Source organism: Leptosomus discolor, chromosome 16 (assembly GCF_034619465.1).
Source record: "Leptosomus discolor isolate bLepDis1 chromosome 16, bLepDis1.hap2, whole genome shotgun sequence".
Classification (NCBI taxonomy): domain Eukaryota; kingdom Metazoa; phylum Chordata; class Aves; order Leptosomiformes; family Leptosomidae; genus Leptosomus; species Leptosomus discolor.
This window is the reverse complement of record NC_141406.1, coordinates 2,159,257-2,170,399: the sequence shown is the minus strand read 5'-3', so window position 1 is coordinate 2,170,399 and position 11,143 is coordinate 2,159,257. Positions and strand designations below refer to the sequence as shown.

At 53.0% G+C, this 11,143-nt stretch overlaps 1 protein-coding gene across 2 annotated transcripts in view; it reads right to left on the bottom strand.

Annotated features, from left to right (window-relative positions):
* Positions 1 to 10,650: 10,650 nt before the first annotated feature.
* The window catches only part of NOS1 (nitric oxide synthase 1), a 39,741-nt gene continuing 39,248 nt past the window's right edge, over positions 10,651 to 11,143 (bottom strand). For both annotated transcript variants that reach the window (XM_086474236.1, XM_086474237.1), the window contains one exon: positions 10,651 to 10,773. In XM_086474236.1, coding sequence (XP_086330362.1) covers positions 10,651 to 10,773 — 123 coding nt within the window. The remainder of the gene's footprint in view (positions 10,774 to 11,143) is intronic.

Sequence of the window (11,143 nt, the reverse complement as noted above, 5' to 3'; positions counted from 1 at the left end):
GCCGTGTCTGAGGTTGCACCACTGCCATGTCTGAGGTCGCACCACTGCCATGTCTGAGGTCACACCGTGGTAGTCTCTGAGGTCGCACCACTGCCATGTCTGAGGTCACAGCACTGCCATGTCTGAGGTCACACTGTGGTGGTCTCTGAGGTCACACCACTGCCATGTCTGAGGTCACAGCACTGCCATGTCTGAGGTCACACTGCTGCCATGCCTGAGGTCACAGCACTGCCATGTCTGAGGTCACACTGTGGTGGTCTCTGAGGTCACACCACTGCCATGTCTGAGGTCACACCGTGAGGGTCTCTCAGGTCACACCACTGCCATGTCTGAGGTCACACTGCTGCCATGCCTCAGGTGACGCCACCACAGTGTCTGAGGTCACACCACTGCCGTGTCTGAGGTCACACCGAGGTGCAGCAGCAGCATTTCCGAGGCAGAACTGCCGCCATGCCCCAGGTACCAGCCCAGCCAGGTTCCCCTCACGCCAGCCTGGCGCCGCAGGGCTTGCCAGGGGAGCAGCTCTTCGTCCTCTCACCTGCTCCTCGCAGACAGCTTTGGATCTTCCTGGCCTGATCACACCCGTGTCCTGCCGCTCTTCAGGCAGCGCTGAGGAGTGATCTATTTAAACGAAGGCAGGTGAGCCCCCCGCCCCCCCCCCCGTGCAGCAGCACACTGCCTGCCCACGTGAAAAGCCGTGTCCATGCTTCTGCCCCATTCACCTGGCCGCATGCAGCCGCTCCTTTTGCCCAGGTCTCTCAGGTCCTGCCTGGAGCACTGCTGCTGTGTTCCTGAGGCTCCTGCATCGAAAGTCGCCCTGGATGGTGTGCAAACAGCCCTCCTTGTTGGCTGTGGCATTTTCCCAGTGGAAACTGTATGAATGATGTGAAACATGAAATGCTGTGACTCAAAGCAACCTTCCGAGAAAGTGTTTCTGTCTTGCAGATAAATAGATATTGCTGATTGACGCCACCACCCTATTTATAGTGCTCTGGCGTTACAGGTAGAGAACCAGAGCAAGGCCAAGATATCAGGAGGATATTTCCTTTCAGCATTAAAAACCCAGAGAGAAGAACGAGGTCTGCTAGATTTTATTTCACTTTTTTATTTCGACTGTAATGCAAACAGGCATAAGTATTCCATAAAATCAGAAGATTGGAACTATACAGAAAGAGGTGCATGCTTTAGAACAAGGGATATCTTGCAAACAGAGCCAGAGTCAGTCCGAGAGAGGGGGCTGGAGTACATTGTACGAATGGCAGAGATTTTAGCAGCATTGAGAGCTCAGAGGTAGGGGAAAACCATGTTTCTGACCGCTTAAAGCACTGGTATGATCAAACACAACACCAGCTCATCCCTGCTCCCACTGTCCCCACCCCTTTACTCCTCAGAAGAGACATACCTTAGGATCACACAAAAAGCTACAAAATAAGCTACCCCCTCCCCCCCCCCCCCCTTCCAGACACACCTGCTTATGGGATGCAAAGTGAGAGTAAAGACAGTCTTAAATCATGGCATCATTTTATAAACAAAATGAAGGCACAGTGACATGAGGAGGTGCTGAGGGGAGGGAGGAAGGAGGAGGAGAACCAGAGAGCAGCAAGAGGTTGGAGTCCCATCTAGCAAAGCAGAATTTACCCACATCTGAAGAGTTTAGAAAACCTCTGCAGTGGAAAGTTTGGGAGTTGCCTGCCCCAAAGTTGCCACCCTTCACAGGCTGGTCCCCTTTCTCAGCTTGGCACGACTGCTCGTCAGGAAAAAGGCCACCAGAGGAAAAAAAAAAAACAAACCCAAACCAACCTTTGAGGCTTATGCTTTTCAGAGGTGCCTAAGGGAATCAGGGGAATAAATCCCTGTTCCTATTACAAAAATTAATTGGCACTGAATATCAAATTCCCTGGGCGGCTGGCAGAACTCATGTTGCTAACTGCACGCAATCTAAAAAGCAATGAGTCCCGGCTGAAAGTCATCTCACTCTGCTGCCTGGGGAATTGTTACACTCTGGAAGAGCTGGGGTTGTTGCTGCAGACCAGGGAACCTGTTCTCAAGCACTTCTCAGCATACAGATCCCAGGGTTTGTTGAAGGCATCTCAAGGCAGCAAAGCACGTTTAACCTCGGGAATTGTGGACATTTGCCTATTTTGTAGAATTCTAGCAAAGCAGAAATTTTGCATTGAATTTCATTGCTTCAGCACTGGCACAGGGAGGTTCTGAAACACCCTTTTCTGTGTCTGGACATCCTGTTGAGTACGGTAAAGTGTGTTTTGTTCAGACATGATTCCATGCCACGATCGCACAGAGAGAAAAGCAAAAAAGCGGGCTCAGAAGCAAGTAGTGTTAACGTCAGTTGTTGAATACATATTAAGGCAGTTTTGTTGTCCTTGGAAAATTTTTAAATCTCCATTAGCAATTATTGTGGGAACAAAATATTTGATTTTATCCAAACCAATTTGATGTACTTTTTGTTTGCTTTCTCAACCCAAAACCAACACGTGAAAGGAAAGCGATAAAAAGAAGCCCCAAATCAGTTGCTCTTTTAGATCAACTTTTTCACTGTCTAGTCTTCAAATTTTTAAAGTATTAAGAATGCCCCTGGAAGAAAAAAACTTTGCCCAGTGTTATTCACTATCAGATTTCTAACCCAGCCCTGCAGAGAGCTGTGTGCAAACACCACAGTCAGGCCGTGCAGGAGTCCACCCGCAGCCCAGCTCCGCACTCCTGCTCTTCCCCAGCCCCAGAGCAGCTTCTGCAAGTTTTGGCCCACGGATCCGAGAGAAGCCCCCGGCGTCTTGCCCACTCCCTGGCCGTGGTAAAGCAAAGCCTCGGCCTGTGGGCTCCCCTTCAACAGGGGATTCTCAGGGCAAGGCTCACCCGTCCGACTTTCTTGCTTTCAAAGTGCTTCCTCCCTCCTCCCTCCCTGAAATCTGGCCGGGTAGGTACATGAATGAGTAAGGCAGAAAAGCAGCAGCCCTCGCCGAGAGGTGCTCTCGCTGCTGAACAAGCTGCGACTGCTCAGCTATGAACTCACAACCTGTTCTTTTCCTGTGATTTCTACGGCTCAAACTTCCATCACGGCCAAACATCTGTAGGGGTGGAGGCCAAGAGTTTTGAGTCTACTTCGTTCCTGGCACAGCAAGCAAAAGGTGTCTCTGCATTACAATGCTTAAATATTTCATGAGCTGCCCTTGTACCCACGCTGAAATGAAGCCAATTTCGGCCTCTGCTCAGGTCCGTTTTACTTCTGGAACCAAGTGCTTTAAAGCAGCAATATCTCATTAGCTTTCTCCCACTCCCTTGATTTCCTAGGAAAGACACATGGCCATATGGAAGAAGCTAGAGCTCAGATCTCCCCGTCGAGGGTAGATTTCAAATGGATTACTAGAGTCATGCATTGCAGGCAAGTGCAAGTGCAGATTGACACACGCAAAAATACTGCCATCATGAAATTGCTGCTGCTGCTGCTGCTGTGGAAGCCTGATCCTGCAAGCTGCTGGAATCCCCAGTGCCACTGAAGCCGGTGGGTGTGGAAGGCATTTTACTTCTAGACTAATGTTGTCCAAGTTTGGGAATACACTTTTCATGAGTGTTCAGCACTGGCTAAATTTTGCTTCTCCTGTTATGGCAGAAGAAATTGTTATAACAAAGACAGAGTTACAGCAAAGTTGAATGGTCCTGAAATTGTGTCTCCATCTGTTCTGTAAAGGGACTGCTTTCCCCTCTGGAACTATCAAAGCAATTGCAAAGTTATCAGAGCAATTCTGAAGCTGAGAACTGGTCTCCAGTGAAAGCAGGAACAAAATTTAGTTTTGAGCATAAAATTCTCCTTCCAAAAACACTGGGAACTCTCTGCAGCTTCCCCACAGGTATAAATCAGAGGACTGTAATGGCTTCAGTGTCGTAAGTCGGGAGGCAGCAGCTTTGGCTTGGGCTTGGTGCAAGTCTATGAGGCTTCAAGCACAAACACCCCCTCTCCCCCCCCGCCGCCAGCTTAATAAAAACACGGTCTCCAGAGCGTGGTGGGTGTTCACAGACCCGGGGCGCTTGCAGAAGGTGATGTCCAGGCTTCACCCGCACCCTAACCTTGCACTGCCTCCATGCCCCTATAAAACCCCATCACTGGGAGGTGAATTGCAGAGCACGGCCAAGCAGGGCTGTAAGTTCGCTCTCAGTTATCCCAGGGGGAATTTGCCCACCAAGAATTTCACTTGTAAAATGAAGTACTCTGTTGCCCTCAGCCCCAGTCTCTGTGTGCTAGGAGCATTGCTGGCGAGAGCAGGAAGAGGAGGGCAACCCCCGTGCCATAGTCTTTTCCCAGCACAAGACACTCTAAGTCCGTTGCCCTTCTCAGGACCCTCCTCTGAGGAGCTCACTCACCTTTTGGCTGGGCAGACAGGGCTGAGAAGGGGAAAGGAGGGATTTCCAGAGGGAAAGGAGGGATTTCCAGAGGGAAAGGAGGGATTTCCAGAGGGAAGCGGTAGAGGGAGCCTGGGTTACAGCCTGGAATGGGGCGAGGGACATCGCATGCCAAGAGTAAAGGAGCTAACGGAGCGATTACAGTTGGACTGGACACGGGTTCATGAGGCTCCTGTCTCTTCCCATCTCTGCTCCTGCATGAGGGCAGTCGCGTCTGCTCAGGACACAACTGCAGGTTTGCCAGTCGTGCGCAGACACGTTGGCACACGCCGCTCTGGGTGTGAGCAGAGTCCCCTGCTCGCCCGTGGGGACGTGTAGGCACAGAACAGGGGACAGGGGGTGTGGACAGCCCGAACTCAAACCCCATTTCTCTGGCCAGTATGGATGACCGGCTCGGTTCCTCTAGCGCAACAAGCTCAGGCCTACCCAGCAATGAGCGTGGAGGTGTCATCTTTGCGAGTCTACTCCTGATGACAGAAGTCTCATTATTTTCCTGCTGTCTCTCATAAATAGAAGAACAACAAACTCCCAGGCAGTCCTTCTGGGCAGATGAAACCTTTGAAGTCATCAACAACACAGGCACTAGATACCCTTGCACCGAATGAACAACTTATTTTTCCCTGCTAGTGGACACAGCAGGTTGGGAAAACAGAGAACCATTTCCCATGAGTTTTCATGTTCATATAATAACTTTCTGTGGACATTCGAAAGACTTAGGAATTAAAATCTTTGCAAAAAACCTGCACTTCATGGTGTCTTGACAATCAAATCTCCTGCTTAGAGGAAAGCCTCTTTAATATCTGGGGAGCAAAAAGGAGCAGAGCTGCTCCAAATGGGCAGTGGTGGTGGTGGACATCTGCCAGGAGAGGGACTGGGACACTGGATCAGGCTGGGTGCTCATCAGGTCCAATATCCCCTCGCACAGGAGCTGTGTGGGGCTGTGCAGGAGCCTCGATGAGCAGCAGGCACCTGGAGGTGACGGATTTGTGAACCAAGAGGCACAACCCCTCCATGCATGACACCCCCGAGCAGCCTATGGCACCGGTCTGCCGCAGACCCCACCTCGCTCTCTGCCGTTTATGCATGCCAGAGATATTGTGGCTACACCCACGCGTCAGAAATGTCACACCGAGATGAGCAAAGTCTAGACAACTGGTGGAAGAGCTGCGTTTGTGGAATGATAAAGCAGATCCACAAGTTTATTTCTCCCTTCACTGTGGGAGAAAATTAAGCTCGAGGGGAGTGCGAAGCCCCTGCAGGTAAGGGAGATGAAGAAGTTAAGACGTCTGAGACTGACTCAACAAAAAACAATGAATCAAAATTCCCAGTGGTGTGGCTTGTGAGGAGCAAGTAGTCCTCCTCAGGCAGGGGAAGCAGAGAGGCAGCTCAAAGCCCTGGGGGACATATTAACTTCATGGACCTTCACAGCAGGGAGGGTGTTTCTCCTCCAGGGCCAGGTAGGGAGGCTGGCCTTAAAGCAGCATTTCCCTTCCAAGGGCTCTGAAGGACTCACCTCTACCCGATGCCTGTTGAACTTGAGACAGCTTCGGCTGTCAGCCCGGCGCAGACCCCTTTGGAGATCCCACCGGAGGCAAGGCACACGCCCCGTTCCCTTCTCCGCTGCTGTTTTCACTGGCAGCTCAGGTGGAGGGGGGGAGATGGAGGTGGCAAGCTTGGGGGTGCAGGAAAAGCAAGCCAATTCATCTCAGACACAGGCTCCAGCAGCAGTATGACTTCCAGATGGGAGATGTTATAGCAATACAGGCAGAAGGCAGGACAGGAGAAAACTAATTGCCAGCGACACAGGATGAGCTGGAAAGAGGACGAAGACAAGGGCATTTCTTTGGGCACTACCTCCTCTTCAGGTTGCATTGCTCCTACTGAAAGGAGGACCAGAGCACAAAGTCTAGAGCCAGAATCAAAGTTTCCAAAACAAGCAGATAAGTTTGATTCTGTTCGTTGACTCTGGTTCTGCAGCCATAATATTGGGGATTGGAGCCAGGCTTGCTGTAGGTTCACAGTTCTAGGGCCAGGGAGTTGTCTCCCACAGACAGGACCTCTGCCCAAATTCACACATCCCAGCAGCAAAGGGACCCAGTTCCCCCATCCCACTGCCTGTGCTGGGGTTAGGGCACAATCCACAGAGGTGGCCCTTCTTTCTAGCCTGTTCTGTGTTCACCTCCAGGTCACAAAGTCTCCAGGCAATGACACTGTTGAACAAGGCCAAGTGCAAGGTCCTGCACCTGGACTGGGGCAATCCCAAGCACAGATACAGGCTGGGGGATGAGTGTGAAGAAGGACTTGGGGGTGTTGGTGGATGAAAGACAGAATATGAGCCGGCAATGTGCGCTCACAGCCCAGAAAGCAAATCGCATCCTGGGATGCACCAAGAGCAGCGTGGGCAGCAGGTCCAGGGAGGGGATTCTGCCCCTCTGCTCTGCTCTGGTGACACCCCCCCTGCAGGGCTGCGTCCAGCTCTGGGGACACCAGCACAAGAAAGACATGGACCTGCTTGAGTGGGTCCAGAGGAAGCCATGAAGATGGTCAGGGGGCTGGAGCAGCTCCCCTGTGAGGACAGGCTGAGAGAGTTGGGGGTGTTCAGCCTGGAGAAGGCTCCGGGGAGAACTTAGAGCGGCCTTCAGTGCTGAAAGGGGGCTGCAGGAGAGGTGGGGAGGGACTCTTGATCAGGGAGGGTAGTGATAGGACAAGTGGTAATGGTTTCAAACTGAAACAGGGGAGATCAGGATTAGATACTAGGAAGAAATCCTTCCCTATGAGGGCAGTGAGGCGCTGGCACAGGCTGCCCAGAGAAGCTGTGGCTGCCCCCTCCCTGGCAGGGCTCAAGGCCAGGCTGGATGGGGCTGGGAGCAGCCTGGTCTGGTGGAAGGTGTCCCTGCCCGTGGCAGGGGGTTGGAAGTAGCTGATCTTTAAGGTCTCTTCCAACCCAACCATTCAATAAAACTTGGCCTTGCATCTGGCTCCAAACCCTGCTCCAGCCCAGCGAGCTCGGCTCTGGCCACACCGTGGCAGCATTCATTCGCACTGTACACCACGCTAGATGCTATGCTGGGACCATCAAAACTGAGACCTGGATCTCAAATCCTCCCGATGCTTAGAGGCCTTTTGCTCCTAGATTTTGGGCTGGAGCTGCTTCAGGCATTCAGGGAGTCAGAGTTGCAGAGGATGGTCACAGCACGCGGGAGAGGTGGCCAGCCAAGTGGCACGAAAGGGCAGGAGGTCCAGGCTGAGGGTGGGGATAACTGCACAGCCTGGGGCCAGGGGAGCCAGCGTGGCTTGTACCATGGGCTGGGAGAGCAGCAAACCTCCTGCAGCTCTTTTTGCTCTGACTTTGGCTTAGGGCAGCTAACCTTAGCCCTCTGAAAACAAGCTCACCATTGCTAGCTCCTGGACAAACCCTCTGCTGTCGCCCCTTTTTTGTGTTTTGCTCCATAGAAGCATCAGTGCACAGTTCAGCAGAGCAGGGGTGGGAGGAAAAGATCAGCACCTACCAGGTCAAAATGTCAACCCCCCACCCCTGCCTCCAGCAAGGGCTGCAACCATGCCCTGCTGTCCTCGTCCTGGCAGTGACAGAGGACAAACCTTCAGAGTGAGGAAGGGAGGAGAAGGAGGAAGGACTCACAAGGTCATACATGCTTTACCTTGCAGACAGCTTTTCTCTGTTAAAGGGGCTGATACCTTTCTGTGATCGTGTTAACAGATTGCTTTTGGGGCCAGATTTTTGCAGCAGCGGTGAGGTGTGAGCGTGTCAGAGCCCAGAATCACGCAGCATCTTTGCAGCAGATCTCACCTCCCTTCTCACATGAGATGTCCCGGCAGAGACAGCTCGTGCCACTGGCAGGTGGTGCAGAGCCTACAGAGGGGACTGGCTTGCCACTGAGATACCACGTGTACTTCTCTTGGCAGGCAGGTCGCTCCATGCTGGCACTTTCTGCTCCCAAAGGTGTGGAAGTGGCTGGGGTCTGCTGTCCCAGAACTGCTCGTGAGACTGTGCTAAGGTGGAGCTGACGCTCTCTGGGCTTTCAAGAGTCCTCGGTCGGCACATCCTCACCAAGGACCAGGAGCGTCCACAACCCTCCAAATGCTGCCTTCCAAAGAGGCTTTGTTACCAGGAGGTGCCACTTGCAGCTGGGGTTGGAGCCACTTCTCTCCCATCCTTATGGCTTTCCAGTCTCGCGTGGGAGAGGGTTCACACGTTCACAGCGTGCAAAGCTCTGGGATGCAGCTGATCCCTCAATCTCTCCCGCCAGCGTCACGGCTGCAGATCACCTATCTCCTGTAAAGCCTTCCGGAGGACAGCCTGGCCAAGCAGCAGTCATTGCCGTGAGTCTTTCCCTAGCATACACACCAGCCCGTGTGCTCAGTGCTTGCTCCTCTGTGGGAGAACTTTCATGCCAGCAAAAGTGGAGACTGAGCGAAAGGAGAGGGGAAACATGGGGAACAGGTGGTAGAGAAGGAGGCAAACGTAGCGCAGAGTCCATTTACGAGAAATCACGACACGTGAATCAGAGACATCCCACCCTTCTGGTGAAAACAGGCACGTTTGTACCCAGGCTGCTTGGGGATGAACAAAGTTCACAGGCGCGAGGGCATTGCACATCAACTGCCCCCAGCCTCGGGCGTACGCCCAGGTCTCTACAAGTCCAAAGGAAAGCTGGGGAAATGCAAGGACTCGGCCAAGCTCCGAGCTGGGGGAAAGGGGAAGCCTGGGGGGAAGAGCCCCCAGCTCCGGTCAAGCAACAAGACCTAGCCATTGCCAGCCCCTGCCGCCTCTGCTCTCCCCCAAAACACCAAAAACGCGGATGATCACGAAGGTGGTGATTTCATGCAGCTGCAAAATGCCCTCATGAGAACAAGGAGAAATGTGAAGTTCTGTTAAGAGCCACTGCAGGTTATAAAGCCGTCATACTTTGGTGGGGAAATCCAGGGAAGGGAAAGGGCATGAAAAGAAATGGCCACAGGACAAGAGCAAGAGAAAGAGGAAGAAAAGGAAATGAAAATCATCATCATCATCATCAGGACACAACAACAGGACGAGAGACAGAGCGCTTTCCATGGGCAGTTCCCCGCGGAAAAGGAGCCACCGTGTCCATGAAATACAAAACCCAGTGCCCTCCAGCTGGAGGGGGCAGCAGGTGCTGGGACTGGTTTGGCATCCCCTCGGGGCGAAGGGTCCAGTTAGGAGCAGAAAACCCTGCAAGGGAAAGGGGAGAAAGGCCAGCCTTAGAGGGAGCAGTGAGGAGCATCTGAGCACCCTGACTAGGGACTTTCCAAGGGACCAGGTTGTAGACAGGAATTTACAGAGCCCTTTGCAGCTGGCTGAGGTGGGCAGATAGGTAACCCTTATCCCTACCTAGAGGTGGGAAATCTGAGGCACTCTGTATACAGTGAAGACCCCAGAGTATGTGCTGCATTGGAGAAAAAATCCTACCAAACCTCAGGGATATTGGGAAACCCACTCCGGGTCAGCCGGGCACTACGCAGCGTAGCCAGGAGAGCAGGGAAAGGATTGTACGCCAGGCTGTGGAGGGCCAGGACAAGGAGCAAAATCCATGCAGCTGCCCATCCTTTATCCTAAATAATCCTTCTGCTCGGCCAGGGAAAATCTCACCACGACAGAGCTGAGCAAATAGCAGGACACGGTAGAGCAGAAACAAACATAGCAAATGTCAAGGATTTTTTTACTTCTTTTGGTTGTTTTTACAACAGCGGAAAGAAAAATCTCTAGATCTTTCCTAGCTGGGCACGCGGCAGCCTGGGGACCTCTCCCACCAAGGGTACCTGCTGCCTGCACCCCTGGAGCCAGCCAGCCCCCCTCGCAGCCGCCACTGCAGCTGAGCAGAGCCACCCCTTGCCACGGGTCCTGCCAAACTTCCAGCCCGTCGTCTGCCGGCTCGCAGGCAGGGGAGCAGCGGCAGGCAGCGGGCAGGACTCTCTTGCTTTGCATCACCATTTGGGTGGGATTGTCAGGTCTGAGCGCATTGGTACGGCGGGTGCAACAACCCGGGAAGGCCGGGGGAGTTTTGTCCTAGCGAGGTGGCAGCTGTTTCAGAGACACTGCCAGGCAGCAGCCTCTGCTTCCAGTGCAAATATCAAATGCCTTTTCTCAGCCTCTGCTAGAAGAAGGACCACATGTGTGCAAAAGTTAAAGCTCCCTTCCCCAGCCCACAGCCCACGCGCTTGGGAGACAATTGCAGGGGTTCAAACAAACGTGTCAACTCACTCATCCGTGTCTTTTTTGCTCTCCTCAATGAATGCAATAGACTCAGATCTAAGGCGGTTAGTCACTTCGTACGTACGCAGGGTGACTCCAAAAATATCCTCGTGGTACCGGCTGTCATCCTGAAACAGAGGACGGGAATGGGGCAGTGGGGAAAAAAGAATATTTACAAACAGTCGGTGTTGCTGCAGCACCAGGAGGCTCTTGTGTTGTGGGTAGGTACCAGATACACAGCAAATGTCCTGGGGCCTGTCACAAGAGCTGGTGGGACAAGCAGGGCAGAGGGGCAGGAACAAGCAGGGAGCTGAAATGACCTTCCCAAGGTCACACTGTGGGGCAGTGGTGGAGCTGCTTGGTGCATTAGTTCTTCTCAACTGCTGGCAACCCAGGGACTGCCTGGCCATCAGGGGGACGACTAGCCCAAGGCCAGCCTGTGCTTCCAAACTGACTAAAAATGTGGCTCTGGGCTCCCTCGGCTGCTGGATGGAGTGT